The 27,433-nt window shown below is 57.9% G+C and overlaps 2 protein-coding genes across 10 annotated transcripts in view; one reads left to right on the forward strand and one right to left on the reverse strand.

Annotated features, from left to right (window-relative positions):
- Positions 1-2,065: 2,065 nt before the first annotated feature.
- Katnb1 (katanin regulatory subunit B1) lies at positions 2,066-21,495 on the forward strand. The gene is made up of 20 exons (XM_046435011.1): positions 2,066-2,198; positions 3,253-3,554; positions 7,734-7,864; positions 10,756-10,873; positions 15,619-15,719; positions 16,035-16,076; positions 16,575-16,658; positions 16,845-16,960; positions 17,342-17,413; positions 17,572-17,722; positions 17,812-18,002; positions 18,104-18,234; positions 18,646-18,696; positions 19,409-19,476; positions 19,610-19,729; positions 19,830-19,979; positions 20,244-20,320; positions 20,392-20,466; positions 20,654-20,770; positions 21,086-21,495. The coding sequence occupies exons 2-20, from the start codon at positions 3,515-3,517 to the stop codon at positions 21,216-21,218; spliced, it is 1,968 nt and encodes a 655-aa protein (XP_046290967.1). The 5' UTR covers positions 2,066-2,198; positions 3,253-3,514; the 3' UTR covers positions 21,219-21,495.
- Positions 21,496-22,477: 982 nt separating this feature from the next.
- Kifc3 (kinesin family member C3) overlaps positions 22,478-27,433 on the reverse strand; it is a 74,512-nt gene continuing 69,556 nt past the window's right edge. For all 9 annotated transcript variants that reach the window (XM_046435199.2, XM_046435200.2, XM_058575941.1 and 6 more), the window contains 8 exons: positions 25,941-26,071; positions 25,446-25,569; positions 25,064-25,193; positions 24,748-24,977; positions 24,412-24,546; positions 23,917-24,025; positions 23,416-23,442; positions 22,478-23,193 (listed from right to left, as the gene is read on the reverse strand). In XM_046435199.2, the coding sequence (XP_046291155.1) occupies positions 23,438-23,442; positions 23,917-24,025; positions 24,412-24,546; positions 24,748-24,977; positions 25,064-25,193; positions 25,446-25,569; positions 25,941-26,071 (864 nt within the window). In that variant the 3' untranslated portion in view covers positions 22,478-23,193; positions 23,416-23,437. The remainder of the gene's footprint in view (positions 23,194-23,415; positions 23,443-23,916; positions 24,026-24,411; positions 24,547-24,747; positions 24,978-25,063; positions 25,194-25,445; positions 25,570-25,940; positions 26,072-27,433) is intronic.

Here is a 27,433-nt window from a genome sequence, read left to right on the forward strand (position 1 = left end):
CAATACATGGGGTCACATATCAGGAAAGGGCTTAATTTCAAGAGATTAATGTCATTAAAACAAATTAAAGATTGGGGGATGGAAACAGGATGAATTTAAAAAGAGCCAAGTGTAATGAATCTTGATTGGTTCCTGGTTAAGATTTTTTTTTTTTCAGTGCTGTAGACAGTTCTGCTAGATGGGGGCTCTAGGAAAGAGCTACACACCCAGCCTGGTTCCGACAGAAAAGAAAAAAGGTTTTAAATATATTTGAGGGATAACTGAGGGCATCAAGTATGGACTGGCTGTCAGAGAATTAATTTTCTTAGGGGTGGTGATAACAATGGTTAGGTTAAAATAACAGCCCGATTTTAAAGACCCACATGGTGGCTCAGTATTCTAAGTGTCAGGATTGAAATGTCACAATATTTACAATTTCCAACGGGTCCAGGAAAAAATACACAAAGCAAATATGGCAAGATGTTAACAAGTGTCGCAATGTACATGGTGAGTATCATGTGCTATATTTTCAAGTTTTCTCTATGAAAAATGATTTTTCAAAGTTACTATTAAGTTTGCCGGGCACAGTGGCACATGCCGGTAATCCCAGCGGCTGGGGACGCCGAGGCAGGAGGATCCTGAGTTCAAAGTCTGCCTCAGCAACTTAGGGAGGCTCTAAGCAACTCAGGGAGACCCCATCTCTAAATAAAATATTAAAAAAGGGCTGGGATGTGGTTCCGTGGTTACCCTGGGTTTAATCCCCGGTACCAAAAAAAAAGTTATTATTATTATTATTTTTTTTTGGTATTAAAAAGCGGGAAGTGGTGCTGGTGCACACCTGCAATCCCAGCGACCCCAGAGGCTTGAAGCAGGAGGATCGTAATTTCTAGGTCAGCCTCAGCAATTTACATAGACCCTCAGCAACTTAGCGAAACCCTGTCTCAGAAAATAAAAGGGGCTGGGTGCAATGTCCGGTACAAAGTAAAGCAGGGGAGTGCAGGCGGTACACTTTCATTCGCTGTTATTCTCCTAATCCAGCCCTCTCTTAAAAATCCCCAAACTCCCCTCCGGATCAGCTTCCCAAAAGTACCACGTGATGGCGGGTGGACTCAGCTTCCTGCGCTGGCAGAGGGGGTCCTGTACAGGGGGATCTCCCAGGCTTTGACTTTAACAACAAGGATCCGCGTCCTGGGGCCATTCTTTTCGGCTGCGTGGTCTCTTATAAGCACCTTAACCTGGGCCTCAGTTTCCGCTTCTGTAAACGGGTAATTCCTACCCCTTGGGGTTGTGGCCAAGCTGTCCCGACCGTAGGTGCTGCGTGGAGGATAACGGGGCGGTTCTAGGGTCTTCAGGCACTCGGTAGTTAAGGCCTTTCCCTGAGGGCATCCCGCTCGATGTCCCGCAAGGACAAAAGGCTGCTGCTGCTGCTGTTGCCCACTCATCCACCGGCCCGGGGCTCAGGCTGAGGGGCCCGCACTCCCGGGCTCCGCGCCTGACTCGGACCGGGAATCTAGCTCTGTTTCGCTCCAAGTTTCTCCCGGGGAACTCAGGGCGCCGTTTGGATCAAAGACGCAAAGTCCTCAGATCACTGCGGCACTGCCCGCAGGGAAATGCATGGTGGAGAACAACTGGCAAAGTGCTGACTAAGTCCTCCGCAGGCTTCGCCCGGTTCCAAGATGGAAGGGTCCGCGGCTTCAGGCTACTCTCCAAGTTCCCTTCCCATTGGCTACCTCGGGATTGGTTTTTTTCCCAATAATGTGGATGCTGATTGGTTTATCCAGGACGGTTGCTAAAGGGATTGGAGCGACCGCCATTGGGGGCGACTCGCAAAGTCTTCAAACGCAACCTAGGTTGGAGGAAGAAGAGGAAAGGGAAAACGTGAAGCGAAGGCGGGTCAAAGAAAATGGCAGCCCGCGTTGGTATAGTAGAGACCAAAGGCGTCTCTTGAACCCTCCCTCCTCGTGATTAGTCCGATTCAGGAAAAGGGGGCGGGTACCTAAGAAAAGCGGCAGAAGCGCCTGCTTCCATTGGGCAAACTTGGTAGAAGGCGGAGCGTCCGCGGCGGATGATTGGTGTGGGAGGCGGGGTGGGCGGGGCTCTGGGCCGGAGGTTTTGTTGTGAGGGTCGGTTGTCAAGCAGCGGCCAATCAGGCTAGGGGATGGAGGCAAGTGGGGGTCGCGCCTGGAGCAGAGCCTCGGCCTCGGGAGCCGCTGCTGCAGGTAAAGTGGGCAAGGGAGCGCGGAGGCGAGGGCAAGATGGGCCCTAGGCAGGGCCGAGCCCGGCAGGGCCGGTCGAACTGCTGGCAGAGGGCTCAGGGCGGGGGATCCTACAGCCGGTGCCCCGCAAGCCGAGAGGGATGGGAAGATCAGGCGAACCCGATGGACCAGCCCCAACCTTGGGACGAACGGGACCAGCTGGGAGGCCGGAGGGAGAAAGCTAGGGAGGCCGGAAGCAGAGTTGGGGGTCTGAAGGAGGATGGGTAATGAGTAGGGGCACATGAAGCCTAAGAGCGAATGAATGGGCGGCGCTGGTGGCAGCGGAGCAAGGGAAGTAAAGTGGATCTGGTGAGGTGGGGACCAAATTAGGGAGTTCAGGAGGTAAGATGTGCTCGAATGGGAGACTCAGGAGGCAGGAGAAAGGGAACACAAGGGAGAGGGTTCATGGGAAAGAGGCGAAGCCGCTGTGGGAGGCGGGTGGGAGGCTCCGTGAGGTGGCTTTTTAGAGTTGAGGAGTCATTCCTCTGACGCTCAGATGGAGGCCTACTTTCCAGCTCTGCCCTTGGGGATTTCAGTGGTCAGGAGAGGTTCCCTTACCAGGAGCTGGGGGATTGGACCCTCAATCTCCTTTTTGGTATTATTCCTAGAGAGGACCTTGTCAATGGCAGCCTCTGGGGTGCCTCTCCTGGGCCCCTAAGCTTAGCCTCTGACTCCACCCTCCATCCTATATGTCAGGTGAAAACAGTGATTCCCAGAAATTTAGACACGTGGTCTTCTCCCGCCCCACTGCAGCTGCTGCACTTCAGGCAGCCAGCAGTCCTGTAGCAGAGCTGCTGCCCATTATCACAGCTTCTGGGAGGGCCTTTCTCCCTGTGCTCTAAGTGGCCTTGCCTGAGGTGCCCCTTTTACAAATCCTCAACAACAATTTGCAGTGCAGCTCCTGATTCTGGTTTGCTTTGGTGCGGGTCAGTTTTTATCAAGTGGCCTTGGTGATCCAGGGGGCTGCAGCTCTTCCCAAATGTTTCCTATCACACCCTTACTTCGGTTTGTATTCCAGCCCAGTGTTGAGCTGAGATGGCCCATGCCTGATATTCCATGATCTGGGATCCTGATAGATGTGCAGAAGCTGCTGCTGTTGCTGCTGTGGATGAGTTAAAGACACCAGGTCGTCCAGGGCCAGGAGAGGAGACATTCCCTCTACCTGGATGTGTGTCAACTCTCTGCCACCTTGATTGGCGGATCTGGGGGGGATCCACCCCCACCCCAGAAGAAGGCACAATCCATTTTGTGGGTGGGGCTTTAAGTGCCAGCCCTGAAGGATGGCCACCCCTGTGGTCACGAAGACAGCCTGGAAGTTGCGTGAGTAGTTTTCATTTTTCTGTATCATTTTGTTTATTCTGTTAGCTGCTCTTTGCTGGGCAGCCTGAACCTGTGGCTGTGTCTTTTCTTGGAACAGGCAGAGACTCCCAGGTCTTGTAAGGTAGACAAAGATGTAAATCGTGGCTGTGGTACTCCTTTGCTGAGTGGTGACAATGTACAGGTGACTTAACGTAAGGCTTACTTTTCTTGTCTGTACGATGATCACACCACATTCGATAGTTGCTGTGAGCTTGAAGTGAGATTTCGAACATAGGATTGCCAGCTAGGCCAACAGGCAGAATGGGATGAGAATATGTCTCCCAAGTCAAACTTCCTTGGTCTAATGAAAGCATCCTAGGATATGGGTGGGGGAGGGTGGTGGGATTAAGAGTGAGCACAGGGATGCTGACAGGGCTCTGGAATGTAACCGAACATGAGCATCCCCACCCCCACCATTACTTTACACGAGTAGCTCTAAACTCTTTGATCTAAGACCGCTTTATACTTTTAAAAATTATTGAGGACCCCAAAGTGCTTTTCTTGTCAATAGTCACCATGTTAGAAGTTAATAGAGACAGTTTGAAATGCAAGAGTGTATAATCAGACATGGACAGAGTGTGATGATGTCATCATGTCATCTGTCTCCTGGAAAACTCCACTGCATGCTTGTGAGGAAACGAAAGTACAAAACACAAATACCATCTTAGTGTAGCTAGGAAGATAGTTTTGTCCTTTTGTACCCTCTAGAAGGATTTTGAGGATCCCAAAGATCCCTAGAGCACATCTGGAGAACTGCTGTACACCTTGGCTCTTCTATGGGTCCTACCTCAGCTGTAACTTGTTGGCATAGATTTGATGTGTTCCACCTGCTCATCTTCTGCTGCACACTGTCCCTGGCTGCTCTCAGGAGCTGGGGTAAGGCTAAACCACTTTTTAGCCACAAGGTGCTGGGCAAAGCTGTTTGCTGGACCCCACTCTCCTCACTTATAAAATGAGACACTCTGGGCATGTGCTAAATGTTCTCCAAAGCTCTGTGGAGAACTTTTATGGTTCTGGGAGAACCCTTTTATGGTTCCCCAAAGCATGGGGATACTTTGGACAGAGCCATTTCATATTTATTGGGATTGTGTATCTATCCCTTCAACAGCTATTCTCTGCTGAGCATAGAGCCAGGCAGTGGGGACCCAGTTGGGGGACAGAATGGACAGGTTACTGTAAAATTGGAGCTCAGCCTCGGGAGAGCAATAGGCAGGAGTTGGATAACCACATCCATCCATTTCCGACCTTATCTAAATCCAAGATAGTACATGTGCATTGAGTCACCTGAGTGACAAGGGCACTGGGGCAGGGGGTGCTGTAGGCTGCTTGAGCCGCAAACGCAAAGACCCCGAAGCAGGAAGGTTGGTGTATTAAAAGGACCTAAAGGACACTATGGGCTGTGGCTCAGCAGTAGGGAGAACATGGTGCCAGAGGAAGCCATTGAGTCCTGCAGAGGCCTGTGTCCATAGGACCTCAGCCCTTTGACACAGCTTTCTCTGAATGGCAAGGTCAAGCCATTAGAGTATTGGAGCAGGAGGCAGTGTGCCCAGGCATGTTGGGCATCTGCAGACAATTTCATGTGCACAGTGCTTTCCATGGTATAAATTGTCTGAAAAACTCAGGATCGTGTGACTCTAGGGTCAGGAGGTGCTTGGCCAGATGGACCTGTTGAAGTCCAGTTTTGCATCGTCTACCTAGGATGCAGGTGCTTGGCATATCTGGCCAGAAAACAAAGTGTTCTGTTGGGCTGGGATGTGGCACTCAGAAAAAGTGATGTGGGATTGTGCTGCAGGGCAGAGCAGTTGTCACCCCGTCTGCTGTTAGACACTGAGGACTGCGATGTGTCTGCATTAAAATTGGGCACTCAGGTGTGGGCTGTGGCTGGTTGATGGCCTTCAAGCCAAGACAAAGGGGAAGTCTCAGCCCATATCCTGTGCCCCCTGCTCGTTCCTGGGGCATGCCTCCTGCCATCCCCCTAGGCTGCGCTCAGTGCCTGGTCACACTGCTAGAGAAGAGGCGTTTCTTACCCAGAGTCTGCAGCTCTTCCATCCCTGTGCCCTATGCTGGGACTGGGACTGCACTGGAGCATTGAGGCAGGAACCCTGGCTCCTACTCCCCACAGTCTCCCCGTGTGAGGCCTAGAATGGACTGGGCTGGGTGAGGGCTGACCAGAAATGCTTCTGTTTATGAACTAATGGCCATCTCCAGGGACCGCATTCCTGAGATCCAGCAAGAAGTTTCAGTGGTAAGGATCAGAGTCAGGGCACACCAAGGGAGGCCTCAAGTTGGTCCAGGGAGAGGGCAAAGTAGATAGGGAATCGCTTCAGAGGAGGGGACAGGGCTCAAAGTTTGTGGGCAAAGTGCTCAGGGAAAAGATGGGTTCCCTTATTGCTGGGCTGGGCAGAAGCTTTGGAATAGATAAGTGCCTTGGCCAGCGATCCCAGACATCTCTGTCCCTGGTACTCAGAACAGGAGGCTCTGTGGTTGGTGTGAGGGCTAAGTAGGGCCAACTCTCTGAAATCCTCATGGTGGGTTTCCAGTACCCCAGCTGATGTCTGGGCCTGCAGGGACCTCCGGCCCTGGGGAGGTGTCATCTGTGAGGTCAAGCCTGTGGCCTGGGCCCCTGGCATCTTGGACAGCCCTTCTGAGTCAGGCTGCCTGGCTTTCCCAGGCCCACTTTCTCAGCCTGCTTGTGCTCTGCAGCCGCCTACACCAGAGCCACCCAGCCAGGCTGGAGTCGGAGCTGGGGCAGAGGAAGGGCCCTCTGCAGACCAGCTACGACAGACCTTTTCCTCCTGTCACCCAAACCAACCCTCAGGGCCTTGGCATGTTGGAGATTTCCCTCGCCTGTGTGGGGAGGCCTGCCTTTGCTCCTCCTTGTTCCCAGGAGGGACTGGCTCAGAGGCCTAGGCGGCCACATGGCTCCCTTCAGAGCACCGATGAGCGCCCCGCCCCCCGCCCCTGAGGATTAGGTCTGGGGCCCCACAACCCAGGCCAGGGGCCCTGCTGGCTGCCCACAGGCCTTATCTCCTACTGTGTCTGGTCAGCCTCACCCCGCCCAGCCCACTCTGGTGCCTCTTGCGCCCTCCCCACAGAGCCCTCGCCAGCCTGCCTGGCCCCAGTAGCCGCTCCCGGGGCAGCTGGCCCTTAGCCCCCCCCCACCCCCCCCACCACCGTGCAGCAGCTCCCTCCTCAGCAGCTCAGGGACACGTTCCCGAAAACCCGCAGCAACCCCTGGGGCAGGTACTATGGTCATCCTGTTTATTAGACAAGGATCAGCCCTCAGAGGACAAGTGACTTGTCTAAAGCCACACAGTAGCAACCAGCAGAACTCAGCCAGCACCTGAGGATGGAATCTGAGCGCAGCCCTGTGTGGGCTCACCTGGGGACAGCCCGCCTAGAGTGGACTTGCATTGTTTTGAGAGTGTGTCCTGGGGTGGGTCTGCGTGTGAGTGGCACCTAGTGCCTATATATATTTTTTTATTTCAACGGTGATTTTTTTTTGTTCTTTTCCTGTTATGAAAAAAGTATCATGAGCATATTGCTTAAGACAAAGTTAACTGAAAATAGCAAGTTAATCTTAAAAATTGAGTTTATTTGTCCCTTGGTATCCATGTAGGCTTGGTTCCAGGTCCTCTATGTGCAAATACCAAAATCTGAATGATGCTGAAGTCCCTTGTATAAGATGGCATGTTATTTGCATAGAGCCCATGATCTTCCTCCCATTTGCTTTAAATCATCTCTCAATTATTTATAATGCCTGATAGGTAAGTGCTGTGTCAGTGGTTGTTATACTCTATTGTTTAGGGCATAGTGACAAGAAAAGAGTGTCTGTGTCCAGTGCACACATTCATTTGCTAATATTTTAAAAAATGAGGTCTGATTGTGTAGTTAGCTGTATTATCAGTTGATGTGCAAAAAAGAAAAAAAAAAAAAAGAAAAAGAACAAATCATGCATAGGACAGGAATAACTGGCATTGAGAATCCTTTCAGTCCCAGGCCATACCCGGCCCTGTCGCTGGCCCTACAACTCATGGGAGTTGTCTAGGTTTCCGGTCCCGAGCTGGTGGCCAAGCAGGCCCCCACCACATGGCCCCATCTAGGACCCTGACTGCCTTCTCCCTTTTCTTTCCTGTGTAGAGGAGATTGTCGCCCACGCCAGCAATGTGTCCTCGCTGGTGCTGGGCAAAGCCTCCGGGAGGCTGCTGGCCACAGGCGGGGATGACTGCCGCGTCAACCTGTGGTCCATCAACAAGCCCAACTGCATCATGGTGAGGCTCGGTGGGTCGGGGCGTGCACCTGGAGGGGACTTGTGAAGGGCAAGGTTGGGGGCTGGGCAGCAGGTGGCTCTCCAGGCACTGTTAAGCCCAAGGCATGCCTGTCTTCTGGGGGCCCAACCTAGACCAGGTGGGGCCAGCAGTGCTGCCCCCCCACTGTCTGCTCAGTGAGGCCCAGGGCAACCTAGGCTGGCAGCCCTCAAGAGTAGGGGAGCCACCTGGCTGTGGGGCAGAATTCCAGAGTGTTCAAAGTCTAAATAAGCCCTGGGCCTGTGGTTGAGCCAAAATGCTCATGGTACACCAGCCCAGCCAGCCTGCTCACCCGTCAATGATGGATTCCCAGCCTCAGTCCTCAAAAAGGATTCGCAGGAACCCAGTTGAAGCTGCTTAGGGAGCTAGTTCTTTAATAGCAGTTTTCCTAGTTACTCAACCATATTCAGTGCAGGAAAGCATACAGGAGGGAAAAACAAAAATTAATTACAGACAATTCCATTTTCCAAGACCACCATGGTTGATATTTTGGTCTGTGCCTTTCTAGATTCAGAGATGCACATACATGGGCATGCATGTGTGTGCATACGTGCAAATACATGTATATACATGTAAATGTATAAAACTCTGTCTCCAGAATACCATCTTATTTACTCTTGCATAACCTGGTTTTTAAGAATAACAATGTTATAAGGATTTTCCTATGTCAACAAATATTCTTTTACAACATGATTTTTAATGGCTTCCTGGTATTCCATTATAGGGATGAGCTGTAATTAGCTTAGCCACACCCTGTTATCATCATGAGGCTGTTGCCAATTTTTGGCTCTGCTAAACCACACTGTGGTGAACATCCTCTTCTACCCAAACCTTTGAGCACATCTGTGATCATTGCATTTAATCTGAGGGTGTGCACTTTTTAAAAAGCTTTCAAAACATGTTTCCAAATTGCCCTCCAGAAATCAATTTACATCCTCACCGGTAGCATACAAATCTGCACTTTCCCCCCACGTCCTTGGCAACACAGGGAATTACCATTCTTATGACTCTTACCCAAATAAACATAAAGATAAAATGGAGGGAATTGATATTTATTTGTAGAAACTTAATTATTTAGGCATGTTTGTGACATCTAGGGGAAGAACTATGATGTACTTGAACTACAACCAGTGCACTGGGGTTCAATAAGAATGGAATCGAAATTTTGGGGTTTTCTTTTCCCCTGAATTGCCAAAGTAATATACATGAGTTGGAAATAATCAAAATGGGACAGGAAGTGACCCATGCACTTGTCCCCCAGAGCAGGGTGGTTAAATCAGTGAGGCCCAGGGCAACCTAGGCTGGTTGGGACAGTAGCCAGCCTTCAAGAATAGGGGAGCCACCTGGGCACCTTTTGGGCACCAGGGCAGCCTTCAGGTTTCCAGCTGGCCTCATCTGGGTCACTGTTTTGTCACTCATCCTCGACCAGGCTCCTAGATCTTTCAGTGTCCCAACCTGCTGCATTCTCAGTGTCCTGGTGACATGGACACATGTGCTCCCTCTGCAGAAGGTCCACTGTTGTGAACTTTGGTTTAGGTTTGAGCATGTGATGTGCTCATATGGCCCAACATCCAAAAGATGGAGTGTGAATAGTGAAGTCTTCCTTCCGTCCTCCCTCGTCCCCTTCCCTGGAGGCAACCCTGGCTCCAAATACCTTCTGTGGCCTTCTAGAATTATTCTGTGCATCAGTGAGCAAATATGTATATCTGTTCCCCGCTCCTGCTTTTTTACACAAATGATATCATACTGTGAACACCCTCGTCCATGTTTTTCACCTGAAGGGGTCATGGCGATTAGTCTGTCGTGTTTGAACGGCTGCCTTACTCATTTCCATGACTGACTAGTTTTTCATTGCGCAGGTGATCATGGAGACCACAGTTAGCTAACCACTTTCCTAGGATGGGCATTTGTGTTGTCTCCAGTCTCGTTAGAGAGATCCACTGCTGGGCTGGGGTGTGGTGCGGGTGGCAGAGCCCTTGCCTGGCCTGTGCAAGGTCCTGTGTTCAGTCCACAGCACTGAGTACCCTGGGTTGGCATTGTTTTGTATGGGCTTGGGCAAGGAGAGGGTGAGTACTTTCCCGAGGTGCAGTTGCTGGTTGGAGGGGACCGTGCATTTCTAATATGGGTGGGTTTTGCCCGTTTGTGCCCCAGACTCGGGCTGGACTGGTTGAGTCCACAAGCTGCTCGTAACCGCTGGGCCTCTGGGTAGTTATGCTGAGGAGCAGTCCCCCCCACCCCCGCCTCAGCAGGGCTGTTGTCCTAGCAAACACTGACAGAGTTGCCACTGTGCTGTGTGGGGACCAGCAGGTGAGGAAGGACAGACACATGGACTGAGGTTCCAGTCTTCTGTCCAGAAAGCTGGACATGCCGGCACCTCCTACTGAGTGTCCAGCCTGGCCCTGCCCCCCTCTGATGGTTTGAGTAGGGGAGAACCTGCTTGTCCCCCTACAGAGTCACCCAGCCCCCTGGGTTCCATGGTGGGGTCTCCCACTGGGGCAGGCAGCCCTTGGGAGTCTGGTACCCACAGGGACCTGTGCCTGGGAGGGGGAGATGAGAGCAGTGGACTCACCACTAAAGGCAGGCATCTCCTTATCATGTCACCTGCTACCCTGCGAGGGTCTCGGGGCTATTTCTACTGAGGACACCCATGCCTGGGAAGGGGCTGGAGGGTGACTGGGGTTTGTGTGGGGGCAAGTGGCCATACGGAGGGGGTCTGCAGGAGGGCTTGGGTGTGGTCCCGGCAGCCTCCCTACACCAGCCACCTCTTGCCAAAGCCTTTCCCAGGGACCCTGAGTTTGGGGCAAAATCTGGGGGTGTCCCCACAACGCATTGAAGTTGCCACTCTCTCCCCACAGAGCCTGACAGGCCACACGTCCCCAGTGGAGAGTGTCCGCCTCAACACCCCCGAGGAGCTCATCGTGGCTGGCTCCCAGTCGGGCTCCATTCGTGTGTGGGACCTGGAAGCTGCCAAAAGTAGGCCTCAGACTTAACTTCCCTGTGCACAGGTTTGCGCTCAGCTTCCGGCTCAGAGGCAGGTGCACGCTTCCCTCCTGGGGCACTGACCAGATGGCGTGGTGCCCACCCAGCCCCCTTAGCCTGGAGCAACGTGCGCTGCTGCCCCCTGAGCACTTGGCACGGGAGGTGCCCATGGACTGTCTGGATGGGTAGCTGTGTGGATAGGCAGGTGCGCATTGGGGTGGACTCAGAACCTGGAGTGATCAGTGTCCCCAGGGGCCCGCACAGGACTCCTGGGTGGTGGGAGGCTGTGCGGCGCACATCTCCGTGGGGCAGCCCCCACTTAGCCCCAGCTCACGGTTCCCATGGGGACGTGGGCCTGGAGCAGCCAGGTCTGCTTGCTTGTGTTTTTTGAGTTTATTTTTCATCTGGATAAAAGTAATATGTAGTTTAAAAAGCCAAAACAAATATGTCCATAAGCTGGGCATGGTGGCACATGCCTACACTCCTTGTGACTCTAGAGGCCGAGTCAGGAGGATTGCAAGTTTGAGGCCAGCCTCAGCAACTTAGCAAGACCCTGACTTAAAATTTTAAAAAAGGAGGATATGGTTCAGTGATAGAGCACCCCTGGGTTTGCTCCCCAGTACCACAGAGAAAAAGAAAATACACATAAAATATTATCCTCCTACTGTGGAAGGTGAAGATGCCTCTCACAGTGACCCCTGACCCTCTCACATTCCCCACCCACCCACAGTGTCACTGTTTAAACAGGGCCATGTTGCAAGGGCCTGGGAAATGGTACTCACAACCAATTTATTCCCTTGGAATTGAGCATTGTTCTTTTTTCATCTGTATGTTTTCTTCATTTCAAATTCTGTCCCAGTAAAGTAAAGCTCCTCCTGTTTGCCTCATGCGCATCCCATAATCCAGCTGTCCCTTCTCAGAGTTCTGTTCCCAGGTCCTAGTGACACGGGAACACTGGACCTGCAGCCCTTCTGTCACCTGGGCTTCCTTGTCTTTGTCTGCTACCCTGGGTCCCAAGACATATTTGCCCTCAGGATGGTGAGGGTCCAGCTCCCCTGGCTCTGGGGTTCCAGTGCTGTCCCTCCGCAGGATCCTTCATGTGGGACCTTTCCCCTCCCACTGTCCCCTGCCCTGAGCTTATAGGATCTGTGCCCCAGCTTTGTGAGGTTTCGCAGTAAGGAACACAGATATGGGTTGGTTTTCATCCCTGAGGGTCCCCTGGTCCTTTCTGTCTGGAGGTGCACGCCCTGGGTCGTGGCCTCCAGGAGTCTCGCCTGTCCTCAGCAGGGCTGTCCCAGGCCTGCAGCTGCTGGGGTGCAGCAAAGTGACGCAGCTGCCAGCCCCACGGACGAGTCAGGAGGGTCTGGGAATCCGTATAGAGCCCATGCGCTCTTCACCGTTGACAGCTAAGTCACCCTATTGTGTGGCACGCCGTGCGGCCAGCACCGTGAGACCAATAGAGCCCATTTGCTACCTCTGCTCGGCCGCTCTGGCTGGGACCTTTGGGCGTGCTGGGCAGGAGGCCACCATTGCAGCTCAGGAGGGTGGGGACTGTGCCAAGGCTGCCTTTTCCAGAGAGGCCCTCATGCCTGGCTGATGAGCCTTGGGGGCTTCTTCTGAGCCTTCTTTTACACATGCTCTGCATCTGCAGGACAGCAGCCATTGGCCACATGTGCCCAGCAGCGAGGTCCCCTGTGCTTGAGAACAGTGCTCTCTTTGTGTCAGTAGTCCTCGGGAAAGATGGCGCCCTGGGCCTCCACAGTGATGGTCTATTGAAGAGCAACATGGTCCTAAGAACCCTCTGATGCTAGATGGCTGCCCACTGTGTGTCTCAGCGTAGGGTCCCCTCCTGGCCACACCATATGGTATGTGGGCCTTGCTGGACTTGAGCAGTCTGAGAGAGCTCATCTAGGACCCTGGGCTCTACCTGAGAAGGCAGCCGGCTGGGTCAGAAGCCGGCATCCCGGGCAGCCTCTGCAAAGACCCGAATCCCAGAGGACGCCACCAGCCGTACACAGGCCACTGAAGAGCAGGGGCCAGACTTCCTCGGCTCTGCTCTTCCTCTCATCAGAGAAATGTGAGCAATTCCACGAAGTGACCAAGGACTGGAAGCTGAAGGCCTCTGGATTCCAGGGCGCTGGGTTCCTGCTGCATGAGGAGCCATGGGCACATGGCTGTCCCCCACCCCAGGTTCTGATTTGGTAGTGGGGTGGACCCCAAGTCTGGCTGTATTGAGCTTCCAGGTGATTCTGATGCAGAGCCATGTTGACAGGGTCCCCTGACTTTACAGATAGGCAAACTGGGGTTCAGGGAGGGGACTGAGCTTGGTAAAATCCCCGTGGCTACAGGTGGCAGGACCTGGGACTTGAACCCTGGTGGCAGGACTCCTGGCCCAGTGCTCCCTGCTCTGCCAGCGGCTGCCTCGAGTTGGGAATTCTCAGAAGCTTGCCCCAGACTCTAGAGTTCCCGGATCCTGCGGCCGAAGCTGGGCATCTCCCAGGATAGACGAGCAAGGGCAGAAGTCATGCCAGAAGAATGTGGTCCTGCCAGCCTTCCACTGGCAGCCAAGGGCACGGGCGGGTCAGCGCGGGTCCTCCAGGAGGCTGTGTGTACCTCATGAAGCTGGCCCACGCAGGGCGGGACAGGACCTCGGGGTCTTTGCTGTGGGAGGTGAAGTGAGTCGCTGGTGGGCTGGAGACTGGCAGGCCGAGGCCTCGTTAGCCTGCAAGGCAATGGGAGCCCACGCAGCACAAGACGCGGAGAGCCAGGAGGGGCACAGCTCAGGGCACAGCGCGGCGGGTGTCTCCCTGGAGACCTGCCAGCTGCCTGTCACACTCCCCAGGTGGGAAGGAAGCGTAGTCCCAGATCCTGTGCCTGTCATGGCCTGCTACAGAGGACACTTAGGCCAGGTGGAGCAGTGGACTGTGTGCCCAAGGTGGTGAGGACAGCAGCTCCCTCTCATCCTGCTCTCAGCCGTGCCTGCCCTCTGCTGGCAGCTGTGGCGAAGTTCACAGTGAAGGTCGCTGCTCAAGAGATGCCTGCCTCAGGCGGGCCACTGCACCCTCACGCCTCCTGGCTTGGCCACAAAGACCCAGTGCCTGGACAGGGCCACGTCCGCCTGCTGAGCACCAAAGAGCTCAGTAGATGAACAGGGGAGGCTCCCAGATGACAGTGACAGCCCTGGGTAGTGCCTTGTCACTATGCCAGAGGAGAGGAGCAGGACACATGCTCCAGGACCTCAGGAGGAGAGGTCTCTGTCACTTCCCTGCAGCTGTACCGTCAGCTAGTGTCTCCTCGGCACCGTCTCGGGCAGGTTGCTTGCCCAGTGGGCTTCACCGCTAGCTGGGGGGACAGACAGAAGGGGATGAAGGCAAGGAAGAGACAGAGGAGGAATAATTACAACTGGCACTTACTGAGCTCTTGGCACGAGTCAGGTCCATGCTGAGCATTTGCAATGATTTTCTTACTCAGTTCTGACAACTCAGTGCAAGGCTCCGGGGGTGAGTGTGTGTCCAGGTCACAGGGCAGACGAGCCACGCCAGGAAGAATCTGTTTGGTCTGATTCCCCTGCTCACAGCCGGACGTAAATGACGAAGAAGATCAACAGTTCGTTCAGTTCTCCCAGCACTTGGGTCTCATTGCTTCTGTCCCTAAAGTATTCTATCTGAAGTCCTGAACACTTCCCACAACAGAGGACTCGCTACTTCACTAGGCACCCAGTTTGACTCTGGCCCAAGCCTCAGATGGCTGGACTCCCATACCCCACGGCCCCAGTCCTCTTGGGCTGATCAGTTTTCTCTAGACAGTGGAAGTATAAGTCTCAAAAAGCAAGACATGACAGCTTTGCGTGGTACCAGAGAAAACCCCGAGACAGTAACGTGCTTAGATGCCAGTAGGCCCTGGCCGGGCCGTGGAACTGCCTGCCAAACCTTAAAGGATGGGGGCGTGGCTCCTGGGCAGCAGAGGTGCTCAGTGCTGTCCTTAGCTGTGGCCGCTCTTTGTTCTCTCAGCCCCTTCATTTGACCTCATGGCTACTCTCAAGATCCCATGGATTGCTGGGTGTGGTGGCGCCCGCCTGTAATCCCAAAAGCTCCGGAGGCTGAGGCAGGAGGATCGTGAGTTCAAAGCCAGCCTCAGGAGTGGCAACACACTAAGCCACTCAGTGAGACCCTGTCTCAAAATACAAAATAGGGCTGGGATGTGGCTCAGTGGCTGAGTGCCGGGTTCAATCCCCAGTACCCTCTGCCAAAAAAAAAAAATTCCCGTGGATAAGCATTACCCTGGAGGGCCATTGATAGCCCGAGATGAGCCCTCCCCCTCCACCTACCAGAGCCCCTCCTCCACGCACTGACACCTCTTCAGATACCACCCCCAAGAAGCCTTCCTGGGTTTCTATCTTTAAGCCACTTCCCCGCAGCTGCACCGCCAGCTAGTGTCCCCTTGGCACTGCCATGGGCAGGTCACTTGCCCAGTGGGCTTCACAGCCAGGAGCCTGGGCTGAGCGCAGGTCTGGCTCTGCTGCCTGGAGATTCTCTCGTGGGCATGCTGGCACAAGCTGGGCGCTGAGCACTGTGGCAGGTTTGCTGGGGAGTTAAGCAGTGACAGAGGTGGCTGCCATCTCTTGAGACAGGAGGGAATTAGTGGTCAGGGTGGCGGGGCTGTGGCTTTCTGTGGTTGGTTCTGAGAAGTGTGCTGCTGACTCGGCCTTGCGCCTGGCCTCTGCTCTCTCTTGGTGTTAGTTCTGCGCACACTTATGGGACACAAAGCCAACATCTGCAGCCTGGATTTCCACCCTTATGGCGAGTTCGTCGCCTCGGGTTCCCAAGACACGAATATCAAGGTGAGACGCTGCTCCGCCGAGTCCCACGCTGGCTGGCTATGGCTGAGCTGCCTGAGGGTGGGCTTCCACCTTGTTCTGGGGATGTCCTCCCTCCTGAGCAGCACCCACACCTCCTGGGAAGGGGACGGGCGGTGCTTTCCAGACTCGTGGGCTCAGAGCGCCCAGCCTGAGTGAGCTTCTGTCTGCGTTAGTGGCTGTCACAACCTGGAGGTGCAGAGTCCCCTTTGCTCAGGGCTGTATGCTGTCCTCTGGCTCAGGCTCTGGGACCAGTCCTGACCTCTCCTGACACTGCCCCTCTGCCCTTCTCCCCCACAGCTCTGGGACATCAGGAGGAAAGGCTGTGTCTTCCGGTACAGGGTAAGGCCGGTGTCCTCTGGTACCATGGTGTGGGGAGTGTGGTGTGGCCCCAGATCCTGGGGGTCTGGGGAACTGCCAGCTGTGGGTGGGAACGTGGAGTGTGGGTCTCAGGTGCAGGTGAGCCACGGGTGGCTCTACCCTGATGTGAGCGGAGTCACAGTGCCAGGCTGCTCTGTGCTGTGCCACCGCAGGCAAGTGGCATGGCATTAGCTGAAGGGGCTCCTGGCCATATGAGCCCGGCAGCCCTGTATTCAACCAGCAGTTATTTTGGGGGGTTTTCAGAGCCTTTAAGGCATTTAATCTCTGAAAGAGTCCACGATCTTGACTTCCTGGCGTCTTGCTGGCTGTGAGTCCATGTGACATGTGGAGACATCTGACTGTGGCTTGCTGTCCCTCTGTGCCTGTTCCCTGGGAAGGCCCTGTGGGGGCAGGGCTGGAGGGGTGGGCGAGGGGCCTGCGGGGCCAGGCCTTCCCGCGAGCCTCGTGCTGTCTCTGCAGGGGCACAGCCAGGCCGTGCGCTGTCTGCGGTTCAGCCCTGATGGCAAGTGGTTGGCATCGGCCGCGGACGACCACACAGTGAAGGTAGCTCCCAGTCTGGGCCCAGGGGCGGGAGCCTGGGTCTGCTGGTCATACTCAGGCTGACCCCGCCACCCTCCCGGTAGTGTCCCATGCCCTGAGCCTGGGCAGAGTCAGCAGTGGCTGAATTAGAGGGAGAGCAGGCAGCCAGGTGTCCGTCCTGCCCCTGACCCCCACCCTCCCTGTCCCCAGCTCTGGGATCTGACTGCCGGCAAGATGATGTCTGAATTCCCTGGTCACACGGGGCCTGTCAACGTGGTAGAGTTTCACCCCAATGAGTACCTCCTGGCCTCTGGCAGCTCTGACAGGTGAGCAGGGGCCAGCTGGCCGCCATCCCTCCCCCTCTGTCCTGGGTGTCATGTTCTGGTGACTGTGTAGAAGAGTGGGCTTCGTCTGAGCCAGGCCCCTTGTCTCCCTCAGCCTTGGTTCCTGGGCCCCGGTGTCCTGGGCTCCCTCAGGTCAGGGAGGCCTGTGACTGGGGGCCAGCCCAGCAGGCAGGGCCACACAGCCCAGCTGGGTCGTGCTTACCCTCCTGCTGCCATTCAGGGCCAGCCCCTGCCCAAGACAGGGCTTCCTGTGGCCCTGGGGACAGAGGTCTCTAGAGAAAGCCACTGGGCAGGCCCAAGGCGTGTGGCGGGTAGGCGGTCGGGTGGGGGAACTGGCTTCTGACAGAGCGGCTGCCTTTGCAGGACGATCCGTTTTTGGGATCTGGAGAAGTTCCAGGTGGTGAGCTGTATCGAAGGGGAGCCTGGCCCCGTCAGGTATGCAGGGGCAGAGCGCTGGGCCCAGGCCCTGGCCAGGGGATGCGGTGGGCCCAGTGCCCTGTCTCCACTTGGCCTCTTCCCTGGGCTCTCCTGGTGTCTCAGGGTGGGGGACAGGGAGTGCCCTGGGACCCACGGCCACCTCTTGCCTGGCCCAGGAGTGTCCTCTTCAACCCCGATGGCTGCTGCCTGTACAGTGGCTGTCAGGACTCGCTGCGTGTCTACGGCTGGGAGCCCGAGCGCTGCTTTGACGTGGTTCTGGTGAACTGGGGCAAGGTAGCCGACCTGGCCATCTGCAATGACCAGCTGGTAAGAGAGCCGAGGCACCCATGTCCACCCTTCTACTAAGCCACTGCCCCCTCAACCCTGGCCCCCTCACTCCTTCCCCGCTTCCGCAGATAGGCGTGGCCTTCTCTCAGAGCAACGTCTCCTCCTATGTGGTGGACCTCACACGAGTTACCAGGACAGGCACTGTGGCCCAGGACCCCGTGCAGGACAGCCAGCCCCTGGCGCAGCAGTCGCCCAACCCCAGTGTCCCTCTCCGGCGCATCTATGAACGGCCCAGCACGACCTGCAGCAAACCTCAGAGGTGGGCGCCTGGGGGTGTGGGCTCGGGTCTTCCTGGGGGCTGGTGGGGGCAGCCTGGACTCACCTGGGCCTGGTGCCCTTGGGCTCTGCCCTGCACCCCAGGGTGAAACGCAACTCCGAGAGTGAGCGTCGCAGCCCCAGCAGTGAGGACGACCGGGACGAGCGGGAGTCCCGGGCGGAGATCCAGAACGCTGAGGAATACACCGAGATCTTCCAGCCCAAGAACAGCATCAGTGAGGCCCCTGTCCTGCTGAGGGGAGGCCCTGGTCCTTCCCAGGGACATCCTGGCTGGCTTGAGCCCTTTGTTTTTGTCCCTGGCCCCCTCCTGCACCCAGCCTCTCTGCCTTGTCCTCCAGGCCCTGTGGGCTAGGCTTCCATGGGACTGAGGGCAGGAGCCTGGACACTCCCCAACAGAGGCCCAGCAGCCACTCAGTGCCCCAGTCCTGCCCTGGGCAGAGGGAGGGCCCACAGGAGCAAGTGGACTGGGGCTCCTGGGGTCAGGAGCAGTGTCATCTTTGCCTGGGGACAGCTTAAATCTCAGCATTCTGACTAGGCCCTGGGCCCTAGGCTGGCATGGCCAAGAGGGCTCACAGACAGGACCTGGTGTCCCTGGTGTCCTCAGTCAGCCCACTTTGCTTCGGCAGGCCGGACACCACCCCGGAGAAGTGAGCCCTTCCCAGCACCCCCAGAGGATGGTGAGTTGGGGCAGAGCTGGCCTCTAGGGGCCTGGCTCTCCCAGGCCTCCCCTCCATGGCATGACCTCCAGCCTCCCCCCACGGGCTCCTGTCCTTCCCTCCTCAACAGTGCCTGCTGTTTGCAAGGGCACGGCCCTGGTGACAGTGTGGGTGAGGCAGGCAGGTGCTCCCTTGAGGCCTGTGCCTAACGGTGGAGAGAGAAACAGTGGACAGACAGCTGCAGGGGGCCTGCCTGGGGACACGTGCTGTGAAGGAAGTGGGGTCACCAGGGCCACTGGAGATGGGCTGAGGGGACGGCTCTGAGGAGGTCTGAGGATGGTGAGAGGAGGGAGAAGCCTGGGGAAGGCACTGAGAGGAGGCCTGGGGGCCTGGAGCTGAGCAGCCAGCCCAGCAGGAAGCCAGGCCCTGCTGGGAGTTAAGATGAAGATGGAAAGGGGCAGGGGTGGCCCTCTCCCCCTCCACTTCCTGTTCACAGCCAAGGTCCCCTCCCTACCCGCACTCGCTGCATTCCTGGTGAAGAAAGGGCTGTGAATCTCCTGGGTCCCATCCACAAAGAGACTGGAGGACAGGAGGAGATGGGCCCAGCCCCCGGACACAGTCGAGGGTCTCCCTGTGCCACCCCCTGGGCACAGAGCCACCTAGAGTCCCACCCGGGCCTGCCTCTCCCCCAGTCTCTCCTGGTCTGATCCAGTGTGTCTTCCTCTTGCCCCAGACACGATCACGGCCAAGGAGGCAGCGAAGCCCAGCGCAGCCATGGACGTGCAGTTCCCAGCACCAAATGTACGTCCCAGCTGAAGGGCTGTGGCCAGGGCTGGGAGGGCTGGAGTCCTGAGCCAGGGTCGGGGTCGCCCATGTTAGGAGGCAGAGAGGGGAGGCCTGGTGTGGCCACCTGCTGATCCTTTGTTCCCTTTAGCCTGAAGCCCTTCCCCAACCCCTGGTCACCACTTCCACGCCTGCACCCAAGGGTGATCCCGCCATCATCCCTGCCACCCGGAATGAGCCCATTGGGCTGAAGGCCTCTGACTTCCTGCCTGTGAGTGGGGTCCAGCCGTGGGGTGGGTGGAGGCCCATGGGCCAGGGCAGAGCCCTGCCACCTGTTCCCGTGTCAGCGTCTGGGTGCCTGTCCCACATAGGCCGTGAAGGTCCCCCAGCAGGCGGAGCTGGTGGACGAGGATGCCATGTCCCAGATCCGAAAAGGCCACGACACCATGTGTGTGGTGCTCACCAGCCGCCACAAGAACCTGGATACCGTGCGGGCCGTGTGGACCACGGGCGATGTCAAGGCAGGTGCCCTCCTCTGCCCGGGGCTGTTGTGCCCCACTGCTGCCTGGCCGACGCTACACCCGAGGGCCAGGCAGGGGCTGGGGCGGGCAGCCCTGTCTCACCCGACCCGCTCCTCCCGTGTGACGCCCGCTGCCATTCCTGGAGCATCCATTTCTGCTGGGCCTTGCCCTCCTCCTTCTAGGCGCGTGTTCTTGGTAAAACCCCAGCCCCATCTTCACACCTCCCCACATGTCCCACCCGCTCATGGAGCTCTGTTTGCACAGACGTCAGTAGACTCTGCGGTGGCCATCAGTGACCTGTCGGTAGTGGTGGACCTCCTGAACATCCTCAACCAGAAAGCGTAAGTGGCCGGGAGGGGAAGGGAGGGGTGGGCAGGGCCGGCCTGACGGTGCCCGCCTGGCCTTTCCCCAGCTCCCTCTGGAAGCTGGACCTGTGTACCACGGTGCTGCCGCAAATCGAGAAGCTTCTGCAGAGCAAGTACGAGAGGTAGGGAGTTGGGCCTGCATGGGGAGTGGCGGGGCTCCTCCAGGGACCCTGCCCCTCCGCAGCAGTGGCCAGAGCAAGTGGCCTTGTGTCTGCCCCCCCACGCCCCACCCCACACTGTCCTGCTGTACCTCACTACCTTTCTGGTTGCTCTGGTGTCTGCCTTGACTCCACCTGTCTGTCCCTAAAGCTACGTCCAGACAGGCTGTACCTCCCTGAAGCTCATCCTGCAGAGGTTTCTGCCGCTGATCACTGACATCCTGGCAGCTCCGCCCTCCGTGGGTGTGGACATCAGTCGTGAGGAGAGGTGAGGGCCAGTGTGTGCCTGGCAGGGGTGCCCCAGCAGGCTAAGGGACACAGGGCCCATATGTTAATGGCCCTGATACAGCAGCTCATGGGGAAGCACACAGGGTTGGGGGTGGTGGCACAGGGCCTGGCCAGAGCCTGGGTTCTTCCCCGTGCTGGCTACGCCCTGAGCCCTGGCATGGCCTAGGGTCCTGTGCTCAGGGCCACAGCCTTCCCTTGGGAGGAGGGCTGTTAGGACAGCTGGGTCCCGATGCTAGGCGGGGCCATGGTGGCCGGCTGGCTGCCGCTGCCTCAGGTGCCAACCCTCTGCCCCCAGACTACACAAGTGCCGGCTCTGCTACAAGCAGCTCAAGAGCATCAGTGGCCTCGTCAAGAGCAAGTCGGGCCTGAGCGGCCGCCACGGCAGTGCCTTCCGCGAACTGCACCTGCTCATGGCCAGTCTGGACTGAAGAGCCAGTGGGTGGGGCACCAGGCAGCCCTTGGGCTTGTCCTTGGCACCCCCTTCTGTTCTGTGTGCCCTCTGGCCACGAGCTCTGCCCGGCCCCTGCCGCTGCAGCTATCCTGGAGATGGGCTGGCCCACCGGCCACCTCCACAGCCCGGATTCTGAGACAACTTCCTCTCCAGCTGCCCACCTTTGCCCAACTATTGCTTCTTGGGGCAGCAAACTGAGCCCTGGGGCTGCTGCTGTAATTTATAAGGCAAATTTTATTAAATTTGTAACTATTCCCTGGTTTCCTTGTGAGAGGCATCCTCTGGCCTCGTGGGCTCCCCAGGCCCACGATTGCCTGTGCTGTCCTCTCTAAGCCAGCAGGGGGCAGCAGGGTAACAGAAAAGGTCAGTTCAGACTGGAGAAGAGGGTAGCCCCTCCCGCGGCTAGGGGAACAGGTGGGGCTGGGGCTTGGGCTCGGCCACACTCCCAGCTGTCCTTTGAGCCCCTTCAGGGCCCTGGAGGCCCAGCCCCGGCAGCTATGCACTGCAGGGTGCCAGGATCTGCCACCGGCTGGCCCCCAGGATGCCTCTAGGACAGGCCTGGAAGGGCAGCTGTAGTCCTCTGAGGACTCACTCTGACAGCTTTCGTGTCCTCCAGGAGCCCCCTGGGCTGGCTGGCCAGCCAGACCCACTCCTGTGGTCATCCCTAAAGGGCAGCGCCCCTACCCTGCTGCACTGCAGCCCAGGCAAGAAAAGGAGAGGCCCTCTGAGCTCCTGCACAGGGTCCCCTGGGGGCTGGGACCAAGTACGGGCAGCACAAGCCCCCTGTGGGGTGGGAGCTGCACTGATGATCAGGGTACCAGAGGCACCAAGGGGAGGGTGGTGGCCTCCCCTGGCCCGTTCACCTAGGACAGGAATGCCAGGGCAGAGGGTCAGTGGTGGGTGGGTTGGTTTGGGCAAACCTTTGACAAGTCTCAGCTCCCCAGGCCTTAGTGTCCTGCCTGAACACAGGTAAAGCCTGTCAGGTGGGGCAGTCAGCAGGCACAGGCTGGGCTCAGAAGGGTAACTGTGACCGTGAACAACAGAAACAGGCACTTTTGCAGGGTGGGGGGCAGCGATGACCCCCGCCTCCCCCAGTTGTTCAGATGTGTGGTCCTGGGAGAGCTGGGTCCTGGAGGGCTGGTGACTGGCCAGCAGTGGGAGGCAGCTGGTCATGCCCATGCCCCAGCTCCCTGCAGTCCAGCCAGCGGGGACTCCCAAGACCAACTCAGACTACACTTGTGTAAAAAGGCTTTTATTTTAATAATAAGTAAAAATGGCTAAGCTTCCAAAAGTTTTTAAATAGGATTTCGGAGGAAGGAAAATGTCAAGAAGCCAGTGGGCAAGGACAGCGCCTGGTGCCAGGCAGATGCGGGGGACATAGGCCCACCCACTGGCCACCTCTGCCAGCCATAAATACAGCCTGGCCCCGTGGCAGGGAGGACCAGGCGCCTATGTACACCTAGGCACACTATGTACACGCCCGGCAGGGGACCCCCCTCTCCTTGGAGGAGAGCAGGGACAGGCTGCCCCTGGTGCCCACCAGCTCAGCTCTGTTCCCAGGGTTCCTGTGCCGTCGTGAGGCCTCAGCCTACCCGCTCGGAGCAGGCTGCCAGGCCCACAGCCTGGGGAGGAGATGGGCCAGCCCGGGCCAGAGGCCCACCCTCCCACACGCTCCTGCCCTCCCTGTGAGGGCCCAGCTCCGATGGATGGCTCAGGCCTGCCAGGCAGGGCGGGCCATCCCTGCCTGCCCTTTAAGCCCATGACATTGTGCCCAGAGCCACAGCCGAGAGACACTGCTTCCTTCTGGACATGTTTCTTATCTCTGAAGAGAGCAGGGCAGAGGACCTTCCTCCTCCTGTGGTGCTGTAGCAGGAGCAGGCCAGCAAGGCCTTAGGGTCCAGCTCCAGGCCAGCAGGATGGATGTCCTCACACAGGCACCAGCCTGGACTTCCCTGTGGGAGGGCCAGGGATCGTCAGCCTGTGCTCCGCACTGCAGCTGTGCCCACAGCAGGGGCAGATGCCAGTGCGGGAAGGGGCCTGGGAGGGCACAAGGACAGCAGCGGCAGCAGGACAGGCCCAGCCCCAAGCAGCTGAACACCGGCACAGCCCTGTCACCCAAAGCTGGCAACAGGTGGGTGGCAGGCAAGCAGCCTGGGCCGCTGGCCCCAACTCACCTGGACACTGCAGCCCCAGCCGTCAGGCTGAAATCAAAGCAACAGGCGTCTCACTGTGGGCTTGCCCCTGACCAGGACATGCTGCCCTGTCCCTCTGGACTGGGAACAGGCCAGGCCTTCCCATGAGGGCCCAGCAGAGGCTGGAGCCCTGGATTGTAGTTGGGGATGGGGCCCCCTCGTCTGGGACACGGGTGAGCCCTGAGTTTCCACCCTCGGGGAGCCAGGGCCCAGGGCAGGAGACGCAGGCCGTTTGGGAGGGTGTTACTACAGCCAGAGCCCTAGCGAGGGGGTACAAGGTGGGCTCCTCCTGATGTCACCCTTCTCTGGGGGCCTTGGATTTACCATCTGTCGAATGGACACAGTCCTGCCTGCCCTGACTACTTCTGGGGCGGGGAGGATGTGAGACTCATGCTAAAGTTACAAGCTTTAACAAGGAAACGAAAAGCCCATCCAGGTAAGGCAGCCTGGTGGCTGCGACTGTCCCTTGTGTGGGGATCTCACCAGAGGGCTGCAGCTTCCTCCGGATGGAGCCTGGGCGGCTCGAGGTCCCAGAGCTGGGGGCCGAGTGGGCTCGTGCTGCAGGCTGTGGTGTCTGGCAAGCCGACTCCCACTGTGAAGAGGAAGGGGGGTGGGCGTGGCTGCCCTGGCTCCTCCCCTCCCCCATGCTTCCCCACCCCCATTCCTAAAACTCTGTTTCCTCATCTGCAAAACGGGCCTCATGATACTCCTGCCTGCAAGAATCAAGTGAGATAATACATGAACAGGAGTCAACTAGTTCCTAGGGCAACCCCCCATGTGTCAGACCCGCACAGCAGCTCCCTGACAACGGATGCACTCCTCAGTACCTCTCAAGCCAAGAAGACTTGGATTAAAGGGCTACTGGGTTTGGGTTCAAGTTCTAACCCCACCCACCAGGCAGCTTCTTTCCCTCCCACTCAAGGAGTGCCCCACCTCCCCCTGCCTGTGACCTTTAAGTGTGACCCAGGCCTGGAGTACCTCCAGATGCTCCTGGCTAGACCAGGACCCAAGCTCTGTGCGGCGGGATCCAGGGCCCAGCTCCACAGAGCGGACCCTCTCAGCAAACTTGAGGGAGTAGAGCGTCTCACTGGTGTTCTTCTCCACGGGGGACACCTAGGAGACATGACGGCTCGCACCCCACCCAGGCCAGCTGGCTGCTCCCAGCCAGGGGACTCCAGAAGGCTTCCTGGAGACAGCCTGGCCTGGCTGAGAGGAGGGTGCAGACCACAGCTACCAAAGACCAGGGTCCCTCTCTGCAGCCTGGGATCCTGCGTACCTGTGCCATCCTGTGCCACCCTGCCCCCAGGCCCTCACCTGCACCACCATGAGCGTCTTGCTGTCACCACTAAGTGAGTCCTGCAGCAGGTAGGTGAGTTTGGAGTTGCGGAAGGGCACGTGGCCCTGGCGGGAGCGGAGGGCAGCAATCACGTCCCCCAGGGCTGACAGCGACTTGTTGATGTGCTGGGCCTCCCGCAGGCGGCTGCCCTCGGCCCCCGACTTGCCCACGCGCTCCGAGCCAGCCAAGTCCACCAGGTTCAGCTTCCCTGCGGGGAGGATGGCAGGCAGGTCAAGGCTGCCCACGATGGGGACCCTGGCAATCCTCAGCCAGGCCGCCCGCTGCCCGCCTCACCCGTGGTGCGTAGGCCGGTGCTGCAGTCCACACCGCGCACCGTGACGATGAGCAGGGCGTGCGAGCGCGAGCTGTGTTCGTTCAGGTTGGTGAACTCGGTGGTGCGGTTCGTGTGGCCAAACTCAAACACCTGGGGACAGTCGGGGGCACAGGGTTCAGAGGGAGGCTTTGGGATCGCCTGTCTCCAAGAGCAGCCCTGGGAAGGGTGATGCCACCCACTGCGTTTCAGACAGGGAAACGGAGGCCCAGGAAGGCCTGAGGACATGCCACTTGGGACGTGGCAGAGCCTAATTCCAGCCTGGTCCTGTCCTCTGGAACAGCCGTGCTCATGTCCAGAGTGTCACCCAGCACTTCCCCAGCCCCAAGACCCCAAGGCAGGCACCTTGTTGATGTCGTCCACGCTCTGCACCTGGAACTCCGTCAACCCCGGCACGTACAGCTGCCCGCTGCCATCCGGGCACAGCCGGATCTCCAGTTTCTCCTGAGGCTCTCTGCCCAGCAGGTCCCTGGAAGGGCAGGCAGGACAGTCGCTGCATCCCCCCTCCCCAGCCTGGAAGGCTCCCTGCCCATCACACCTTCTTTGACCATCAGGTTAAGCCCGGCTCTCCCCTCGCCTCTCCCCGGCCTCAGCTGAAGAGGTGAGACAGACTGTTCCCCAGAAGTCCCCGGATGGTCTCTCTGGCCTCCACAGTGCGCTGGCCTGTGGGCAGGACCTCCCAGGCAAGATCAGGGAGAGCCCCCTCCTGCTGGGACCACCTGGCCCTCCTGGACTGCGTCAGGGTGTATCTGGGACGAAGCTGCTTAGCCACCTCCCTTTGGAAGTCAACTCCCACCGGAAGGCCCTGCAGCCCACCCCGGGCTCCAGCGCGCTGCCCACCTGAGGACCTCATTGTAGATCTCGGCCGCACTGACGGTGATGGTGTACTCCCAGTCAGACGCCTTGTCCTGCACCTCGGAGAAGAGCAGCTGCAGGGCCCGCTGGTTGATGCCTGGGTTCTCAGGGGTCCCCTAAGGGTGGAAGGGAAGACCCCAGTGGCCCTGAATGTTGCACATGGAGTCCGTCACCCCCAGCCCTCACCCACTCACGGGTGAGCCTCCCGCCCCTCAGGAGCTCCCCCACTAGCTCCGCCGACTTCACCTGTCTGGCCTCAGTTTCCCCCACTAGAGTGGCAGTGTCCTGCCAGGTTGGCCCTGAGGCTTAACGCAGAGCCATGGGGTGGAGGGCCTGGCCTGGCTCTGCACAGGGCTGCTGAGCACCTGAGACATGCCTGGCCCCGCTGGGCCACCTGGGAGGGGCAGCAGAAGTGAGTGGATCCCCTCGCTGGCCACCTGGAGCTCGGTGAGTGGCGGAGGGTAACCACAGGCGCTGGGTCCTGAGGGACTGGCAGACCTTCCCAGAAGGCACGTGGCGTCCCTCAGAGTCTGGCCCTCACCACTCCCCCACCTCCCCAGGACCCAGCTGTGTCCCCTCTGCAGCCATGCTCTCCCCTGACAGCCCGCGCACCCTGGGTTCCAGCACTGTCTCCTGGGGAGCGTCCCTTGAGCCCCCAGACGCCCTCCCTGCCGGGCCTCGCCTCTGGCTTTGTGTTGTCCCTGGCACCTGTTGACTGGCTCTGTTCACCACTGTCTCCCCACTGCCAGGTGGGCTCCAGTGGGGACAGGGACTGTTAGGTCATGTGGGGGCCCCAGTGCCTGCCTGGTGACTGACACACCTCAGTCCTCAGCAGAGCTCTGAGGGTAGATGCTTGGTGGTCCTGGTAGTCACCCCAACTCTGAGCAGCCCCAAGACAGCGGGGAACCCAGGAGTTGCCACACATAACGTCACCACCTCCGTCCCTGGTCTGCCAGTTGGCCTGCCCCTCAGTAACTAGGCTCCATGACCCTAGAACTGGGGGAGTGAGAGCCCAGACAGAACAGAGCCACGGCAGGCTCCCAGGGGGCACCCACAAGCTGGCCGGAAGGGCCCGTCCAGTCCCCCACCACCTTCACCCAGACACGGGGCACCTGCCTCCTCCCCTACCTGGAATTACACACACACACACACACACACACACACACTCCCCAAGGAGCCGGGGGAGTACTAATGAGCCAACAGCAAATCCCCGAAGGCCAGCTTCCAATTTCCATCCACGCTCAGCGTTCCTCCTCCTCTCAGGCCCCACTCCTCGGCCAGCCACCTGCTCCCGCTGCACCTCAAGGAGATGAAGCCCTGCCCTGACAGCTGGGGTTAGCTAGTCACCGTGGCGCGCACCTGTCATCCCAGCAGCTCAAGAGGCTGAGGCAGGAGGATCACAGTTCAAAGCCAGCCTCAGCAACTCAGTGAGGCCCTAAGCAACTCAGCGAGACCCCGTCTCTAAATAAAATATTTTT

Source organism: Marmota monax, unplaced genomic scaffold (genome assembly GCF_021218885.2).
Source record: "Marmota monax isolate L192 unplaced genomic scaffold, Marmota_monax_Labrador192_F-V1.1 WCK01_AAM20220418_F8-fsc00024, whole genome shotgun sequence".
NCBI classification, from domain to species: Eukaryota; Metazoa; Chordata; class Mammalia; order Rodentia; family Sciuridae; genus Marmota; species Marmota monax.